General features: G+C 34.0%; 1 protein-coding gene across 1 annotated transcript; it reads right to left on the bottom strand.

Moving 5' to 3' along the window:
• Nucleotides 1-21279: 21279 nt before the first annotated feature.
• On the bottom strand, nucleotides 21280-21956 carry LOC138312745 (nucleolar protein 58-like). Its single transcript, XM_069253512.1, has 2 exons — nucleotides 21832-21956; nucleotides 21280-21562 (listed from the first exon to the last, which is right to left on the bottom strand). Exons 1-2 carry the CDS (start codon nucleotides 21954-21956, stop codon nucleotides 21280-21282), a joined length of 408 nt encoding a protein of 135 aa, XP_069109613.1.
• Nucleotides 21957-21967: the final 11 nt, after the last annotated feature.

Below are 21967 nucleotides of genomic sequence, written 5' to 3'. Positions count from 1 at the left end.
TTCAATTTGATTGAATTTCACAGCTTTATTCATCAAACCTGATGGTTTTCAATGGATTGATCATTACTGAAGACAAAATAACATTAAATGTTTAATTTTATTTTAAAATGAAATATTAAAAGATCAAATTGCATTTTTTTGCAATATACACAATACTGTTGATTAATATCTTTGATATGTGTGATTTCATTTTTTAAAACTCAATTTACTATAATTTATGATTTTCATGCTTAGGAATGTTATAATACCAAATTACCTCTAAAAATAAATATTAATTTGAAATATTATAATTTTAGCTACATAAGTACTGCTAAAAGGTGGTGTTCAATAAACAAAATGCAATTTGATCTTTTAATCATAGAAAAGTTGCCTTACATTGTAAATATATTTAATATCACTCAACAACATTATGTTGGACATTATACAATGTAGTGTAAAATACAAACTGGGATTTTGTAATGTTTTCATAATTTCTGTAATTTCTAATGCGAGTGGCAATGAGTAGAGTTGTGACTACAGCGAATTATGCAAGATTCGTGGGAAACAATTTTGCCAGTACGTAAAGACTCCAGCTCGTTAAAAAAAATAAAACTACTTCTGAACAATTCAATTGAAATAAAGTAAATGTTAATTTTTATAACGCGGGTCGTCTTATGATTACTGCTGTCGTCCTAATTACTGTGCGTTAATTGACTGTCACTGCGCCAGACGGCAACACAGCGAAATGACTCTTAACTCTTTACACACTTTACGCAGGAAAACATGCAAATTGATTTAGTGTTGTTATCTCATCTTAGGCCATCGATGTAAAACCTCTTTCGGAAAGGTAGTGGGCCTTTAATAATCATGAAATAATAACTAAAAGTGATGACACTTAAATAATCCGACCCGTTCCCTGAGAATACTGCTTAAAAGTATATTTGTGCTGAACCAAAGGCAATAAATAAGTGAATTAATATTTCATATTTGAAATGAATATTTCTACATAAAATCATTTGACAATGCGATTGATAAGTTGTATTGTTATGTTTTAGGCACAGGAAATAGACACATAAAAGGATATTTTGACCGGTATGGTCAACGGCAAAGTGCAGGCATTTGTATCGCTTTCCTATGTTTTATTTCCAGGGAGTCTACAATGGACGTTGCACCGTGTTGCCCAAAACTGCAGCTTTTATGTGTATCAAAATGATATAAATATAACTCGACGGTTCACTTTATTCATGATTTTAGCCAGGTTGTTCTCTGTTCAGTAAAAATAAATATTCTGTTGATATTTCTAACATTTGTATCTCCTTTCCAGACATCACGAGAAAATCACCACTTCGCTCCTTTCTCATATGGTTATGACAATTTTAATATGACTGCATTAATATTCAAGATCTGACGAACAGTTATTGCAAAATTCGGCAGTAAGGGTACATATATATAGCCCACTTTCTTTTGATTAGGATAAGCAAATAATTTGTACTTAAATAACAATTATTATCATGTATACGTTTTTGTAATCCAGTAATTTTCCATAGATATTTTTTGTCAGAGATTTTGATAAGATATTATACAAATATAGCATTTTGATGAGGTCGATACATGGTTATATCGACCAAAGAAAAATATTGACCGAGGACGTAGTCCGAGGTCGATATTTTTTCTGTGGTTGGTATAACCATGTATTGACAGAAATCAAAATGCTATAATTGTTTTATTATTTTTCTGGATTTTTTTTACATTTTGAAATGAGTGTGAAACTAAATGAGCATCGCATTGTAAATTCTGCTTCGTGATGACAGTTACAATCCTATGATTTTGTAACAAGTATAATTAAAAAACAACATATGAAAACAGTATCAATTGATGCACTTCAAGCTTTTATTACATGAACCCGGTGCATGCGTGTTTGTAAATTGCATACATGTACATTTACTCCATTATACATGTAGCTCCATGTCTTAAGGACACAGTCAGTTAAATGAATAGTTTGTTCTCCGTTGAAATAATACACTTCGACGTCAAACATATATTAACAGATTCAGATTGACATTAAGATACATTATCTTATGCTTAGTACTCCATTCCATAAAATAAAAATCATATAGATCTACATACAGTAGGATTAGCCTAGACCTAATGTTGTACATGTAAGTAGCCTAGGTGGAATTTAAAAAAAAAATATCAAACGTATTCACTATTCAATGGCTCCAGACGCTTAATGAATGTTATTCGATTATTTCCTTCTCTCCTACCGTGTTCATATTGAAACTTTAAAATCTTAAAGTGTAGTCATCAGCTGGAAGTTATCATCATTTTTGCTAGAAACCGAAACAGTCGACGTCGTATGCCACATTTTGTGGTTACGCTTCAAACTCAGGTCATCACAGCGTTTGTTTCAAAGCGCCAGGAACACGAAGCGTTTTGGTAACGTAGACAATGACGTTATCTAAAAATAACCGTGCACTAAACTTTTTCTATAAACTACTTCCGGAACAATCGTGCAACATAGTTTTTTATCAGTGATCATGTGGCGTGTTTTTGACCAATGAGGAGTGACAAAAAATCCAGAAAAATAATAATATCAATTATAAAAATCGTTGATCTACAATGTAGGTTTACGGGCCATAAATGCATAATATAAACATATGTACAATCTATGTAGATAAAATATCGTTCTTTTGAAGATAGATTTCTAACTTATTAAAATATTTTCGCGTTTTGCTAGTATAGCGGGAATAATTTGTCTGGTTCGTCACGTGTAGCTAGAGTAGCACGTGCGGTGCGCTAACGCGTTGCGCAGTGAATGCGAGTTGTGTCATTTCTAGCCATCCTCCCATACAGTACTGTCACACCCACCACAGCTGAATTCTGCACCATTACCTCGACGCCAGCCATTCCCTTTGCTGGCATCTCGGCCACATGTATCGCAGTAAAGCTCCTTGGAAGCCGAGTGGTAAGTGCTGGCACATAAGCTGGTTTTCACGTCTATACAGTTGTTACAGCAGCTGTACCATTGGAGACGCATGACTCCACCAAAGTAAAACGATAAATATTTAATCAAAGATGGCTGGTCTCCGGTATTTTGTGGTAAGCGGTTAGCAGCGGACATCCTATTCACTAAAAACACCAGACAGAAGTTCGAAACCATCATTCAATCTGAAATGATTCTGTGGTTGGGAATTTTCGTCGGAAACTTGTAACAGGTTAGGTTTTATACCATCAGTAATTTTGTCGTGAATTGGTTTACATCCGTTACTATGCAGTATACTTATGTAAAATAGGGTTAATGGTCGTAAATTGTCAGCGTTTGAATCTAGTGCCGTTGCGGCGTTCTCAAAAGTCTTTTGTCGTATAAGGTATATTATACAATTTTATATCCGCACGGTATTGTTAGTTTTACCGCTATGTTAAGTTAAGTTTGTCAGCATGTTTCTTATTGCTGGTTATCAATTCATATATGCCGTATAACAGTCAATTTGCATCAATTTCATTGTGACAACGTACTTGGAACAGGTACAAAACAAAATCCCGTCAAACTTGGGTTGATCCGGTATATAAATAGTCCGCTAAACCTGCCTATATTATTAGGCTTTTTCATTTTTTTTGTTTGCCCAATATATAGTCAGTTCGCGGTACCTCTTAAAAATCTGAAATCGTAGGACAGATTTGACCTACGCTACGTCAGCGGCACATTTCTAATATCGTCCATGCAATGCCGGGAAAACGTACACATACGTATTTATTGGGATCTTATGTACTCCACTGCCCCCATGTTACATCACATTTATGAAATTAAACAACTCTGCACAATGAAATACTTACGAGATCCTTTTATTTCACACATTTGCAATGGCCGCCGTATACACATTTAGTAGAGCAAACGGCAGCCAATCAACGTCGCTTCCGGTTTTAAATCTGCCCTACGATTTCACATTTATATTAGGCAAAAAATATTTAAAAAGCCTAATAATATAGGCAGGTTTAGCGGACTAGTATATAAACCTACCGAGTGGTGCTAGTAATGTGGTGCGGGGTAAACTTAATTAAGTGTCTTGTAGTCACACCGCACGGTCTTTTGTTTGTAATAATGACAGAGCAGTATATTCATTCCATATGTATACTGTATATATACATGTAGGGTACAGCAACGAGGCCCGTTAGTGCCGTGTGCTGTTCCCTCTCACACATATAATACAGTTTGATGCTTATCTGTAACTTAAAACACAGTTCCTTTTGTGTTAATAAAACCCTACTATACAAAGCATTCGTCACTTATAAACCAGGTGTGTAGCATATGCTGAAAATAACAACAATGTGCATCCATCCATATCATTCTATTCATCACATGTCATACAAAAAAAAGCATGCACATTTTCACTCACGTGTTTATAAGTGCAGTCATATCAATCCATTTATCATATATAAACCTGGTGAACCTAAAATATCCATACTCATCCTTTAATATTTACATTTCCGTTTTCACTTTCCTATATAACCTTACTAACTGGGCAATCGTTTACACTTGCGTAAACGCAGAGGGGCTGTTGCGCAATAACACAAACCGAAACACTGACTTCCGCCCTTATGTGTATGCGCATCCGGTTAGGCCAAAATATATGCCATGACAAAGGTTCCATATCAACATCAGTTTGAATGCAATGGAAAGCATTGTGTTAATATTAAAAAAAAATAAAAAAAATAAAAACATATGAAAAAAAAAATTGATTAAAAAACGATAAAGTTATTGTGGAACTATATTTTATTTACTCTCGGTTTTGACACATTTTCCCGCCAAATTGGAGCCAGCTGTTTCGCGATTCCATCGATTACTCAGCTGTTCCACCAATCATATAACGTTGAAAAAACGAATGTTTATTTCACCGAAAAAACTTAATTTAAATGAAATGGTCGGTCGAAATGTAAATAAAAGGAATGTTTTTATTTTTTGTTGTTTACTGACGCGCGTCATTTAAAGAGCTCCACCGCTGACAATGGTATTTTTTCACTATCAAAAACAGGAGCAGACGATTTGGTATTTTTCTTCAGTTACAAAAGTTACTTACTTTACACATTACCAACATTGAAAAGTTTGAGCTTCTAATTTTACTTCAAGTTAAAAATATGAAAAATAATTAATTGCATCCGAAAAAATTCCACAGCACTATATCCTATATGGAATGATGTACTGATTGCGCATGCACCAACGGCAAAATAAATTATTTTATATTATTTTTGTGTTAATTAGACATATATAAACACGATAATACACCAATTATTGTTAAAATAATGAATATCACTCCGTCGGCGGTGGACATCTTTAAAATATATGTACAAAAAATGTAGTACACACCAATTAACAAAAAAAAAAAAAATCATTCCTTAAATAACGAATATCATTCATTTCTAAAATGTCTTCCGAGGATGCATATAGCCTTGCTCTACCAGGGCGACCTCTTTACTGGTGATTATATGATTAGTAATACATTGTATATAGAAACTGTAAAGGATTTATAATGTATGATTAGGTATTTTCTTGCATACCTTATAAAACTAAATGAAAAAAAAATGCTCGAGCTATTGATAGGGTAAAACAAACATTAGCTTTGCTTTACATGAAAGAAACAAGCCAAAATATAGGATTAAAACAAATTGATGTTGAACTACGATATATCAATGTAGTGTGCCATGCATTAGAATTTTCGATGCCTTAAAAGTTGGAAAAAATGGTACTCAAATATATTGATGTTACAAGAAATTCGACACCGGATATTTATTTGTGTGTTGGTAAAGTAAGCAACATGAGAAAGCTGATTACTCTCAACAGATTTTATGAATACGAGCATTATGTCCATTTAATTTACAGGAATATACTCCAACTATTCTAACATGCTATTCTATTTCTGCTAGGAGCTTACATAATGTAAGAATGAATGTGGAAAAAATGTTGTAATCCAAATGGTCAAAGATCACCCAATATTGTATATATGTACATGCAGCATGCAACATGCTCATGTACATGCTTTCCTGCAGGAAAAATGACAGTGTACATTCAGCCCTAAAAGAATATTACCATTGAAAAAACAGTGCAGGATTCATTTTAAAAAGTTTATTTTCAATAGTGAAATTAATACATTCAGCTTGACATTCTGAATATTGTCAATATTGTCTATGAATGATATATGTTGTTCAAGACACACACATTTATTTTCTTATAAAAGTGCTTTGAAACTCTTCTGGAACTACTTATGTCTTGACATTTCGAGCTGTACTCAGGATTTATCAAACTGGTTTATAAGTGACTGTCCAAAAAATGATCACAAATAAATCGGGCAGTGGTCCAAAAACCGGCTACAGGTCACTTATAGACCAGTTATGGGTACATCCTGTACATTCCATGAAATATAACACAAAAAGAACAAAAGGATTTACTCTAACTATTGTTCAATATAAGATATAGCAATGTCATATCATTACAGTACATTTTAGCTCATTGGACCTCTTTGAATATAACAATTTCCTCCTTTAAATCATTGTGATGACGACACGACGTATCCCTACGTATACGGCGATACTCTCTACCATATCTCTGTATTGTATGTACTTTTTACTAAGATCCATCTTATATTTGATAATCCCATTGTTAGAAGCAATGTAAACCTCTGGAGATAAAACTAATAAAGAATATGCATAATGAACATTAAATGGTACATGTATATACTTTAATCAAAGAGGCGTGCAATATAGATTAAAATTCTACTTGAAACAAATATAAAACATCCTCTACACTAGCGCCGTGGTCGTGAAATGCGAATTATCACATATGTATGTCTGCATCTTGTTACGGCGTTAACTAATGATAAAATTTTAGTTAGTTAGATACTGGTTTTATCGCCTACATAACTCCGCCTATTAGTAGGCTTTGTCTCACCGACTAAAGTCAGTGTTCTGTCGGCGTTGACCAAACCTTACTAGATTCCGCCTTGGGGTTTCGCTGGCCTAAGTGTTTATGTGTTAAGTTTTATCTTAATTATTGTCTCCATTGTCTTTTTGTACTTTCTGTTGTTAATTCTATATCACGTGGCCGTGTTTATATTATTTTTGTCTTGATAATGGTTTGTTTGCATTGACAATATATTTTACTTACACGGTTAGGATTTCTTCCTTGCCCAATTAATATGCATTTTGTGTCTAACAAAACTTTGCAAAGAAATGAAGGCCAGAAAGTTCGGGGGATCAAATTATAACGAATAAACTTACCCGGCGCCTACTATACCTTTCGGAAGACGATACCATTTTCTGTCTAAAAGTCTTTTGAGCTAAAATATTGCAGATAGGGTTCAAGTATCTGGCAGTAGTGTTATGGTGACAGACATCCCATCTTTACTATATTGTCATCTGCCTACGTCTTATAAATATTTTAAAAATTAAGAGCCGTTTATATACTTCGTATAGTACGATTACAACATGTTATTATGTACATATCAATAATCAAAAAAAGAAAATGTGACATTTTTTTTTTTTTTTTTTCGTGAAAGATAATTGAAATAATTTAAAGAAATGGGAAAAGTGACAAAGATGAATATTGCAAAGAAAAAAAAGAAAAGAAAAACAAAAGAAAACGAAAAATCACATCATCGGGGAAAGAAAAGTCTGCGTTACAACCATAAATACGTTGTAAGCGTGATTGTTTTAAATGTGCTTTATTGTACTCGTTTCATGTAAATTTATGTTTTTATACAGTTATACTATGCAGTCTAATTATTCATCTCCGTCAATAATATCCTGTAATTGTATGTGCATCCCAAATATAAACATTCCATCATTAGGGTCTCTGGATACATCTAGCGATAATAGTAGCCAACCACAAAAAGTTTTACCAATGAGTGTGCTTTGTTTTTGCGACCATTTATTTTCACGATTCACAGTAATGTATTAAGTCATGACATCGCCGATACTAATAAACCAAGGAATGTTCTCTGTGGCTTTGTTTAATTGGTTTTCAAGGACAAAGGTATTACTGAAACCAAATTGTCAAATCAATGAATGTTGTACAATTAATGTAAACTAATGATAATTACAAATAAATGTAAATGAAATAAATAGCGAATATTCATGATGATTATATTTCATTGATTAATAGATAGTGACCGTAAACCACATGACATATACACATACATGTATGATAATTCCAGAAAAAATCAAACAAAGCTCTCTAAAATTACAATTACCAGTAAATACATACACAATCATATTTACGCCATTTCATTTAAACAGTATCACTGCAATCTACCAGTTCACTTACTGATTGCATCGTTAGAATGGTAAATCAACACATCAATGCAAAATTGAAATAATTATATGAAAATATCAATAAAACGTTAAACAAAATGTTGCATGCAGTAAAAGCGATTTTATGGAACTTTATCTCAATCAATATTGGATATGACGTAGTTGTATAAGCATCTAGAATATAAACACTCGATTTCATCTTAGTCGATAATTTTGAGTAATTGCACGTGCATATTGAATATACACACTCCATTATTATGGCGCTTGTCTCCGCAACCATCTGGTAATAATAGTAACCAGTTTCACTACAGCAAACACATGCTTAAGGTTGTATATAACCACTCCTGTTCCCTTAGAAACACTGGAGGAGTTAGAAGCACAACATCCGGGTTCACCACAACAAGGGTCATTTTTTCAGATCACAGCAATCTATCGGACAGTTATCCTTGGTCTCTCCGGCAGCACATATACCGTTACCACATTTCTTCTATCTTCCTTCACATTGCTTCCGAAAGCACAAAGAATAGGCCAAGCAAAATCCTGGGATTTCTTCCACCAATATCTGCATTTTTTTTCCACCGTTGCTTGCCCTTTACATCCACCACAGCTGAATATTGCACCATTACCTCGACGCCAGCCATTCCCTATGCTGGTATCTCGGCCACATGTATCGCAGTATAGCTCCTTGGAAGCCGAGTGATACATGTAAGTGTTAGCACATAGACTGGTTTCCCCGTCTATACAGTTATTTCAACAGCTGCACCAGTGGAGACGACTTACTCCACTAAAATAAAACGATAATCATTTTCCCAAAGATGGCTGTTCTCCGGTATTTCCTCGGTAAGCGATTAGCAGCGGACATCCCAATTATCAAAAACACCAGACAAATGTTCGACACCATCATTAAAGGTAGGTTTCGCCCAATGAGATATAAAGACTACGAAATTGAAATTTATCCTGTACATAGATATAATCAATTCAATGCATACAGCAAACAATATGGATGGCCAGTTGCCTAACTTGACCAGGAAAATACTCCTCTAAAAATAGAGCGAAGTCATGCTATACATAGAACATGACGTATTTTTTTCCAAAACGAGGCCGCAGTAAGTCAGATGGCAGTTACAGTTTGTCACGGCATGTTTAGTTAAAAAAACAACAACAAATCGAAGTATGATGGACTGTTTATACATATTATATCATCTAACACTTCATGTTACTTACATACGCTCGCTCTTTTAGTGCGTAACAATGCGCATGCGCGAAACTTCGACAACACAATCCATCGCAGCTTCGAATTCATTTGCATACTATTTTGTCTGATGGACACCGTAATAAATCAAGGATTTCCTTCAATTTTGTATTCAAGACACATTTGTTCAATCTCAAACGCATAAAGAAATTAAATTGAGATATTTTCAATATGTTTTTTTCATCTTTTCTTCCGTTTATCGGATTTTACAAAAAAAAATTTATTTGGTTGGGCGAAACCTACCTTAATTAAAACTTATTTGAATGTGTGTCTGTGCATGCACGAGCCTTTTCGTCCAAATCTTGTTGCAGGTTGGGTTTTATGTCATAAATCATTTTGTCGTGAATTTGATGACGCTCCTTACTATGTACTCATCACGCGATATCTAGCCTATTTATCATGCAAAATAGGGATCATGGTCATTATTTGTCATCTCTTCAATCTAGGGCCTTTGGGCCATTCTCCAAACTCATTTGTCCCTATTACAATGAATACGAATCACATGGAAACTAATATATGTAATAGTCCGTATTCATATTTTATTCTCATCTGTTACAAAATACCTATATAAGCTATTATTGACAAAACATTGGTATTAATATAATAAAATTGATCAGAAAAAAAAACCAATAAAAAAACAATTCTTTTCAACTTGAAAATCGTCTTTTTAAATAAGACAATAAAAGTTATATATACAAGATGGCGCCTAGTTGTCATAGGAACAAATGTTTCCTTCATTTAAATCAAGGTCGTCATCATGGATATTTATACATTTTTAAAACAGCTGCATGTACTGTTGATCTGTTTAATAATAATAATTTCAGCATTTTAATATGCAATAAAATCAAACCAAAAGGAAGCAACAAACTTCAAAGTATCAGAAGTTTAAGCTGAGCCCATTTTTATGATAGTCCTTGAATGATATTTGATTGTGTGTTCTTTAGCCTTGTTTGGCTAAATATGGCCATAACTGTTATTAGCCTTAAACAGCAAAATGGCTATTCATTAGATTGCTTAAATTGTCTTCTTGGGGATTTATGGTCATATTATTCTCCCAGGATTGCAGGGAAAAAAAGAATAACGGGCGTCAGCACGTCATGACTACTTTTTCTGCAATCCTGGGAGATTTACAGTACCATAAATCCGCGACGGTAAAAAATCGGCGACAGGAAGGATAATTAACAGAACACGGGACGGAGAACATTGTCTAGATAAACTTGGATGATTTTGGGTCTGAGTGGAACTCATTTCTTACAAAAATGACCGTTTATTAAACACGGTTTAGCCGTTACAATCTCGTTAACATTATACTGCCATGTAAATATGGTTTGTTCATTTATATCAGGTATGCTGCAGATAATTTACAGTCGTAATTGACCGTCACAAATTAAAAACAGGTACTGGAAATTGTGATGTATTTGTAGTTTTTACACCTTACGATATATGACTTACCTGGGTCACTGCTGATGATCTACCTGTATGTTCTGGGCTCTTTATAAAAACACCTCTATAAAATCTCTTTACCCGATCGTTACAGAAAATATTCATCATAAGAAAAAATCCTTGAAGACTGGCCGTCATTTCAAAAATGACCAAAAGTATTTCAAACTTCGTCATCACAGCGATGATCCCTAGAATCCAGCTGAACCCCATAGTTGTAGCTATTTTAGCGTATATAACAATGTTAGATGTTTTAATTCTGTTAGCTTTCTCCATCGACGTCAACGAAATATGTCGTATGAGTAAACCAAATATGACGAGGTTACTACACAATATCACAGATACAGGGATCACAAAAGCAACAAGTAAAGCCATTGTGTTTGAAATAAAACAAACACTTCCACCATACCATTGTTCACTTGGGTAAGCGTAAACATTCAACAATTTGGTACCAACTACGATGAACATTGTTGACATGAAACCAGTGAAACAGAATTTTATACTTGTCGACATATTTTGCACGCTACCGGTCACATATGATTTTCGAAGGTCGTAATTTAAGCGAAACGAACAAAGGAACATGAAAATAAAAGAACCTAGCCACGCAAAATGATGAACCATGCCAAACCATTCACAAAATGTATTTGCAAAAGAAATTTGATAAGTGATCAAAAGACAGATTTGGGCTAGTAAAATGAAACATATAAGTACAATCATCAGGATTGATTTCTCATTCCTCATAAAAGGAATGACGCAATACTGAATGAGACAACATATCAAACATACGATAGACATAAAGACACAAGTCGTATTGAGGATCACTCTATAGTAAGACACTGAGTTGATCGTCTTCTCTTGGTAATTTGATAGAAAAGTTTCCACACAAATATAAAGATGTCCTTCGTGTTGTACTGTATCTTTTTCCTTGATGGGAACCCCACTGATGTGTAGATTTTTCTCACTAGACCCATTGTTGAGTATAGAATAGTTGCTATTTGTATTTAACTTTACTGCAGGACAGGGTAGATCAGTTTCTGATGAATCCATGTCGATGAGATATCTTGGATTTACGACTGTTTCATTAGTCTTACATGACATATTTTCCACGTGAATTACGGGAAGAATCACACCGACAGTTTTAATACTTTGTGAAAAGTTTGCACACAATTCAGAAATTAAATGTCTATAAGTTTCTAACACTGTGTTATTAATTTGTTTCGTAGATTGGAAAGGGAGTCTAATTACTATTATTGAGCAGTGGTTTCCTGATACTTCATCGACCCCCATAAGCACATCGCTCGGAGGGGTGTAGATCGTTATAGTATTACGTCTGTCACTATCAATCATTTTAAAGATATCGCCAATGAATTCCGCAAAGTTGAAAAGAATCTTATTGTTTGTCGTTATGTTCAGTTCAAATAACATATCCAGGATTAATATCGTATTCTTGTTAATCTCCAAACAATCCCCATAATACGGCTTTGTATTGTGTGGACAGAAAAGGGGATGACAGTCAAACTAGAAAACAGAAAAAAAAAATTGTGAACATACTTTTTTGGAAAGAATGGACTGGAAAAAATAAAGATATGCTCCTTCGCTGATAAATGGTATTTTTCTCTTTCAAAAACAGGAACAGACGATTTAGTAGTTTTATCAGTTGCAAATTTAAAGATAACTTCTTTATACCATTACCAGCATTAAAAAGTTTGAGCTTCAAAATTTACTTCAAGATAAAAAAAAAACAACGTTAAAAAATAATTAATTGCATCCAGATAAAAATCCGTGGCACTATGTCCTATATGGAATCAAGTACTGATTGTGCATGCACCAAAAGCAAAATAAATAATTTTATATTATTTTTTGTGATAATAAGACATCTATGTACACGATAATCAATTATTGTTCAAATGATGAGTGTCGTTTATGCTCTATTGGCGGTGGAGCATCTTTAATTGATCTAAACATATATTATTTGTTTTGTTGTAAAACATAACGGTGACGTCATACCTTTTATCCATATTTATCTTGCAAAAACTGCCGCACGTACTGATCAATAAATACTTCCGGATTAACTTGTGTTTTATCCGTCAATACGGAATCCTTTATCCATCAATGTGATTCGTGTGCATTTATTCGACATTGGGTGTTTTTTTCTTATTTTACCCCAAACTTTAACCTTCAGTGATTATAGCATTCAATCCCGCCAAAACGTGATGTCATATTCACCGGAATGACGTCGTCATTTTTACGATATCAAAAACCCCGCTTTAGAGTATAGTTCTTTTATTAACCCATGACAAAGACATGCATTGCAATAGCATTGTTTAACGCCCTAATAACAGCCAGGGTGATGTAAGGACGGCCTCCCATGAATGCGATGTGTAGCGTGTATGAAATGCGGGTGCGTATTTTGGGAGACTGCGGTATGTTCGTGTGGTGTCTTCTTGTAGAATGGAACTGTTGCCTTTTTTATAGTGCAATATCACTGAAGCATGCTGCCGAAGACACCAAGCAACACACCCCACCCGGTCATATTATAAATTGAGAATCTTACATAACTGTCTATGTAATATTTTACGAAGTCGCTTTTATATTTCCCACAGTAGTAAAATGGAGTACACTCTAATTCTTTTCTATTGAAAAGTTTTTTTCCAGCGCAACAAAGTAGCGTCTCTCATCAAACCAAATCAAGTGAATAACCCTGAATTTGCTTTCATTTTGAATGTCATTTATAAGTCAATGTTGCAGGATAAACATTATATACGGTTAGTATCTCATAATACAATGTTTTATTTTGGTAATTAACACGGAAAGATGAGATCTAGGCTTAACAAAGTTTAAAATCAACCTTATATTGTAAGATACAGACCACGTATTTTCTATATATAAATCGATGGGATCTGCATATTCCAGTATTAGGGACACTGGACATCCTAGTTATACACGATTTTAAAAATGCTCCAAAGCTGATATCATTAACAGTATTATCATTTCGATATTAAAGATGCTCCACCGCCGACAGAGCATAACTGATATTCATCATTTGAACAATAATTGGTGTTTAATCGTGTATAAATGTCTAATTAACACAAAAAAATAATTTATTCCCCTTTGGTGCATGCGCAATCAGTACATCATTCCATAAAGGATGTAGTGTCACGGATTTTTTTCGAGATGCAATTAATTACTTTTCATATTTTTAACTTGAAGTAAAATTAGAAGCTCAAACTTTTCAACGATGGTAATGGTGTAAAGTAAGTAACTTTTGTAACTGAAGAAAAATACTAAACCGTCTGCTCCTGTTTTTGATAGTGAAAAAAATACCATTTGTCAGCGGTGGAGCATCTTTAAGTAATACATAAAAAGAAACAAAAATGCTGAAAGGGTCTTCAAAGGATACAATTAGTTGTGTACATACCTTTTAACAAGGCAAAATAAGAATACAAAAAGCATTTTTTTAAGAAAACTGATTATTTCAAACAAATCTATTTCGTTATAAAAAAAACTTAAACAAATGCCTAAAGTATTAAGTATAAGATGTACTGAAAATTTTTGGCAGTTTTTGCATGTAGTTTTAATGAAAATGAACACTAAGTTTTCAGACCATTTTGGCTTTTTTAAAATAAAAAAAAGTAGACAAAGTGTTATTTTTGAGTGGCAATCAGAAGCTACATTGATATGCCAAATTTTAACAAAATTGAACAGTGGGCATGTTTAGATTGCCATAAAAGAATACTCTTTTATATGTATAGAACTAAAGTACTTGAAATAAATGTATCTAAATCGCAAAGCCTTATCAATGTGCTAAGCATTTTCATTAAAGATGAACCACAGCTGACAGCGCATAAACAATGATTACCATTTGAAAGATAATATATATTAAATTGTGTACATATATGACAAATTAACACAAAAATAAATACAGTCAGTATTTCATTTCGTATAAGACATAGTGTTATTGGAATTTTCTGGATGTAATTGATTATTTTATATACTTTTATTTTGAAACAGATTAAGAATCTTTTCAATGATATTGATGGTGTTTAGTAATTATATAAGTAACTATTGTTACTTAGGACAAATACTGCTGCTATTTTTGATAATAGATCTTATCATCATTAGCGGTGTATCGGCTTTGTACACAAATTGTTTCCATATTTACAGTAGCATAATTTCACGTCGGAAACACGTTTTTCGGAAACACGTTTTGATTTACGTATTGATTCACTCTTTGATATATATGTTTCTATCTTACACCAAGAACCATATATGTATAAAACAAAGTCACTCACCTCTTCATTCAGGGAGATTTCAGTTTCACTACACTTTGGTGTATTAATTTTCTGGATAAACAAAGATGAAACATCTATGAGACTGCTTAAAGTACCAGCATAACCAACGTTATTTCTGACAGGAAATACTTGAAGAAAAAATATAACGCAGCTCCAAGATATGATTTCTTCTAAATAAACTTCTTCCGCTTGAAAGCATTGAAAATTTCTGTAGAAATATAATCTACTGGTTTCAGATTTTCTGTACACAGAGATTGGCGCCATTGATCGGCTTTCACATGAGCTATTTATGGTTTGTGTCGGAGACGACTTAATTTGATATTGAACCTGTGGTAGACAATAACGTACACTGTACCCATCGGGAGGGACAAAGCTGTAACTACAATGCGGAGACTTGATTTTGTCAGTAATCGCCATGCTGAGAGAAAAATCTCTGACATCTAAACTGTAATAGCGAGGAGAGCAGTAGAAAATCAAGTTCCATGGAACAACGTCGCTGACATTGTTACATAGTGCACAATGTTTATTTTTGAATGTTGTATTAGTGTTGACATCGAATACGGGAAGGCTGTTGAATATATCATCGCTTAATATGGCTCCACATTTGTGATTTATCTCCTCACCTTTCCACATTGACACACACTCGGATACCATGAATGCTCCAAGGTTGACTTTAGCACCTGGAAAGTCTATATACTCGCATGTGGTTTTGCTAAGCATTGCATACTTATCGTCCGAGATTTCCTGTCCTGTCACTTCATCAGTAACATCATAGCAGCAGTCATCGTAGTAATCACACATCGTATCACAATTACAGTAGATATTAGCCGAGCCACTGTCACAAGAATAATACATAGTCTTACAATGTTCATAAAATCTTTCCGTGTTGATACCGAATGCTATTGATACACACATATATATCGGTAACACTACGAAACTCATGGCGTAAATCATAATGGTTACCTATCCACCCATGAAATTTTAAAATGAGCTGGTCTAGTTTTTGATTTAGAAGATCCTAAATGAGTCTTCTGGGGTGGACTTGTAGGCTAGTGATAGCTTGTGAACATGGACACAGATTGCGTTAGTTATCTAAACTGTTATCAGCGTTACTTGTCTACACAAGATGCTCGGGTAAACTTACTTATATATGACGTCTCTGATGCTTTAAACAGCGATACGTAATTCTTAGTTCACATCAATGGATTAATACAAATTTGGATGCATTTTCCATTACTCATTAAAGTCATTATCAATGTGAAATTCGATGACATTTAGCGCACGTAGTCCTCGTGACATTTAGCGTTTCGTTTGGTGTAATTTGTAGTTTTTCCATTGGATGCCTTGAGAAGGATATCCATTATGACGTCATACCTATTATTATGTAACAAATTAAAGGAGCTACCTCAACTGTAAACTTTTCATTTAAAAGTATGTTGAATTTGTATCGTTATATGCAAAATCTTATTAATCTAACCTCGGCGTCTAATAAAAACCAAACAACTAAATGAATTCCCATATACTTCAGTATAAAAGCTTTGTAATATACAATCATGATTGCTGAATTAGACCAGGTTAGCATATAACACAAGATAGAAAAAAACGTGGTTCTTCAGCTCAAACTCTCAAAATTGTAGTCATTTTGCAATAAGGCCCATTTTGCAATGAAAAATCACACAATTCTAAAGGTTTTATATATTCAAATTAAAATATTTCTCGATTTCCTAATTTATATAATTGATTACCTAGGGATAATCTTTAAGAAACATTTATACTTTTGAAATTCATAATCGTACCGGAAGCTATATCTTCTGCACATGAATCATTTCGAGGAACTATTTATACAAGTTCTATGCACATTTGTTTTGGTCCCGCCTTCCAAATTTGAATTTAATTGTTATTTCAATAATATGAATGCTTAAAGTTAACCCTATATAGCCAAATTCACCACAATATGACTTGAATCACTTTAAAGATATTGTTCTCGCATATCCACCAGGATATCCCGTCTTTGCTAAGGACATAATTAATAGAATCCTTCACCCCTTTGGAGTGAGACAGGAGAAGTAATCTCAACCCGAGGTGTATGATGTGTAAGTTGTCAAATTCGAGTGTTTCATGGCTTAAGAATTCCTATAGTTAAGATCGCTTGTGAGAGGGTGAATGCTTCCTTAGCTCTTACCATGTGAACATTTTGTGTCTCTAATAATGACTTGTCAGTAATGCAAGCAAGGATGATGCGACCTAAATACTTTTGCTCCAACATCATACAAAATGCTGAGAACTGTCCTCTTCACATAAAGCTGCGTATCATTAACATAAATTTTAAATAATTAAAGACTAAGTATCGATCCTTGCGGAACTCCTGATTTTAAATATTCAAGTGATGATGAAATATATCTGTAATGAATTTTTCCAATTCTCTTGTATCTTACCTTAATTTTTCTCTGATCCTGGAAGGGATATCCGTAATTGTTCTAGGCCGTTATGCGGCTTGACTGGTTGGACCTAGTTGTTCGTTTGTGAATCAAAGATGGCGATTTCATATTGTTTTCTGACAATCCTTGAAATTGTTCTCACAGGCCTGTATCAAAAACTTATGTCATCAAAATATATGGCGTAACTGCAGCGTGCTTTTTCGAATTTTGACACATAATGACATACGTGTGATGATGCATGGAAAAGATGGAAAGCTTAAGTTTCATTATTCCACTAAGTATTGAAGAAACATCATTAAATGGGTAAACAAGGGTCTGTTGACAGGGCATAGATGAGGTTCTCGTTGAACTTTTGACTAGCCTTGTGCTGGCCAGTCAAACTCTTATACTAGGTATATGATCATTATAGACAAGTTCGAATGTGCTCTATCTATTGATCTGGCCAGTCAAACTCTTATACTAGGTATATGATCATTATAGACAAGTTTGAATGTGCTCTATCTATTGATCACTACTCGTCATCATTTCTGAGTTGAAAGAATGTCGCCATTTTCTATTGTTGCCGTCAATCACAGTCCAAACTGTATTTGATGTTAAGATTATAAATCTATACTAAATACATTGTGACATGTTTATGTGGAAATATTTCGCTTCGGAGAGGATTTATTACCCCTATGTCTTATCAGTATTATAACTAGAACTTTATGGTTTCTATATTTTACACCTTAATTCCATCTTCGTTGGTAGCAAACCCATTTCATACAAATCAAGTGTAAAAGGAAAAAAGAAAACCGTAATCATGTAAACATAGACATACATTATGATGGGTGTTATGTGCATTTAAACGCCCACTGAAGTACAGGAAATACCTTTCAAATGTCTTCAAGCGGACGGATAATGCTGGTTTTTGTCTTCATTATCCATACCTTGGGCTTTTATATCTTTAAAATCCTTTCATTTTCCTTAAAAGTAATACCATTAAGGCATACTGTTACATCATCTCGAATTTCCAAAGCAATGATACGTCAATGCTACTGTGAGAATAATTGCTTAAAATCGGTGAGATACATTTGTATACATCCTCTATCGCAATATCTTCATTTAAGTGTTTCTAGATGTCTTAATTTTTAATATCTTATCAAAAAAGAATATGCGTGAAATAAACTGTATCACAACAACGTTATGAAAAGAATCCCTATGCATTAGAACTGTACCTGTTTTTCTTGTTTTATCTTACCACTTTTTTATTAGATTTCCAAAATAAAAAATATACATTTGAATGCATTTATAAATATTAAGAATATTCCAACTCGTTCGTCTTTGGAAGAATCGTATAGTTATGAATATATAGATATCATTCCGAACCCTACAATATTTTCAAATAGCTGTTTGCTAATTATCGGAAAACGTTATTGCACTGCCAAATAAAAAGGAGAGTTACACACCAACACACTTTTAGTGATTGTGGAAGTGTTATTCGCTATGTTCAAATGTGTAACAAATCGTTGTTTTTTTTTTTAAAGTGATCACAGCCTAATGCTTCATGTATTTACAAAATCTGATCAGCTATTACTGCCTATTGGATTAAAACTACTTTAACTGTCACATAATCGATTTCAACATATTACATATAACTGAAAGAATAAAAGTTTACACTAAATGAATAGTAGATGGTAAAATTGATGATGTATGTATATGTAAGAGAAATCAATAGTGTTGGATAGTAGGACAATGTTATAATATATATGATAATAGATATGTTAAGATGAAAAAACTGCGGTAGGAATAAGGGACAATGGTAAGTGTGACAGAAACAATTATATTGTTGATGATAGTGGTGGCAGTGTGATGATGGTGGATGTGAGGTGGAGGAGGAGGAGGAAAAGGAGAGGAGAGGAGAAGGAAAGGAGGAGGGGGAGGAGGGGATTAGAAGGGGAGAGGAGATGGATGGAGGAGAGTGGGAGAATGAAGAGGGGGAGAAGGGGGAGAAAAGGAGGAGGAGGAGGTGAAGGATGAGGGAGGAGGAGGAAAGGAGGAGGTGGTGAAGGATGAGGAAGTGGAGAAGGAGGAGGTGGAGGAGAAAGAGGTGGAGAAAGTGGAGGAGAAGGAGGAGAGAGGTAGAGTCCTCCTTATTCTTCTTCTTGGATTACGTATCTTCTACCTCTTCTCGCCCCTTCTATTCTCTTCTTTTCTTCTTCTTCTTCTCTTCTTATTCTCTTATCCCTTATTCTAGTTCCGTTATCTTCATCTTCTTCTCCTAGCATCGTTTATCTTCGTATTTCTTCTTACTTATTTCTTCTTCTTCTAATTCGTCTTCTCCACCTATTCTTCTCCTTAATTCTTCTAATCCTCTTCCCGTTCTGCCTTAGTGCTTTTCCCTTATTCTTTTACTTATTCTTATCAAATTCTTCCCTATTCTGCTTTATTCTCTTACTGACTCCTTAAGTCTTCTTATTATTATTCTTCTTACTTCTTCTTATCTACTTCTACTCTTAATTCTTCTTCTTCCTGTGTCTTCTTTCTTCTTGTATTCTTGATTCTTCTTCTTATTCTTCTTCTTACTTTCTTCTTTCCTCCTTATTCTTCTGTCTTCTGCTTCTTATTCCTCTTCTTCTTCTTCTCCTTTTCTTCTTCTTATCATATCTTCTTATTCGTTTATTCTCTTATTCTTCTCTTACTCTTATTCTTCTTGCATCCGTTATTAATTCTTCTTCTCCTGATTCTTCTGTCTTCTCCTTACTCTTTCTCATTCTTCTTCTTTTTCTTATTCTTGCTTCTCTTATTTTCTTCTCATTCTTCTTCTTCCTTATGTTCTTCTTCTTCTTCTTGCATCCTTCTTAATTCCTCGTCTTTATCCTTTATTCTTCTTCCTCCTTACTCTCTTCTGTCGTCTTCTTCGTCTTCTTCTTACCTTCTATCTTCTTCTTCTTAGTCATTCTCCTTATTCTTCTTATTCTACTGCTCCGCATCTTCTATTCTTCTCAGTCTATTCTTCCCCTTCTCCTTTATTATTCTCTTAGTCTTATTCTTCTATTGCTCTTCTTCTTTTGTCTTCTTGCTTTCATCAGTTATCTCTTCTCTATTACTTCTTCGGTCATTCTCCTTTTCATCCCTTATATCTTCCATTCTTCTATCTTATTCTTCTTCTTTCTTCGCTCTTCTTCTCCTTCTTCATCTTCTTATTATTCTTCTTACTCTTCTTCTCTCATTCTTACGTATTCTGCTTCTCCGTTTCTGATCTGCTCAGATTCTTCGCTGCTCTTCTGTCGTCTCCTTATGTCTTCTTATTCTTCTTCTCCTCTTCTTGTCTCTTCTTCTTCTCTCCTTCTTATTCTTCTTCCCTTCTTATTCTTCTCCTTCTTATTCTTCTTGATTCTTCTTCTAGTCCTTATTCGTATTCGCTATTCTTCTCCTTCTATTCCTTGCTTCTTCCCTTATTGCCTTATTCTTCTTATTCTCATTATTCATTCTTCTTCCTCCTTATTCTTCTTCTTCATTTTTCTTCTTCTCCTTCTTTCTTCTTCTTTTCTTCTTCTTCTTATTCCTTCTGCTTCTTATTCTTCTTCTTTTTCGCTCCTTATTCTTCGTCATTCTTCTTCTTCTTATTTGCTGACTTCTTATTCTTCTTCTTATTCTTCTTACTTTCTACTTCGTCTCCCTTATTCTTCTTCTTCTCCTTACTCTTCTTCTCGATCTTCTTTTCTTCTTGAATTCCGTCGTCTTCCTTCTTACTCTTCTTCTCCTTATTCTTCTTCTTACTTCTCCCTATTCTTCTTCTGTCTCTCCTTATTCTTCTTCTTTCACTTCTTTCCTCTTCTTCTTCCTTCTTCGCTTGATTTTCCGTCTCCTTATTCTGCTTTCTTCTCCTTATTCTTCTTCTTCATTCTTATTCTCCTTATTCTTCCTTATCTTCCTTTATTCTTCTAGTTTCGTTCTCCTTATTCTGTTCTTCTCATCTTCTCCTCGTATTCTTCTTATTCTTCGTCCTTATTCTTCTTATCTCCTTCTCCTTAATTCCTATATGACTTCTTCCTCTTCTTCTTCATTATTCTCCGTTATGTCTTCTCATTTTATCTTATTCTTCTCTTCTCATTCTTTTATCGTTTCTTATTCTTTCGTCTTTATTTGCTCCTTATTTCTTCTTCCTTCTTGATTCTTCTTCTTCTTCCTTCTTCTCTTATTCTTCTTCTTCTTTTCTTCCTTCTCTGCTTCCTCTTCGCCTTCTTCCTTCTTCTCCTTACTCTTCGTTCTCATTCTTCTTCTTC

This window comes from Argopecten irradians, unplaced genomic scaffold (genome assembly GCF_041381155.1).
Source record: "Argopecten irradians isolate NY unplaced genomic scaffold, Ai_NY scaffold_0453, whole genome shotgun sequence".
Classification (NCBI taxonomy): domain Eukaryota; kingdom Metazoa; phylum Mollusca; class Bivalvia; order Pectinida; family Pectinidae; genus Argopecten; species Argopecten irradians.
Note: the sequence above shows the minus strand (reverse complement) of the source record. Positions and strands in the feature narration are given on the sequence as shown.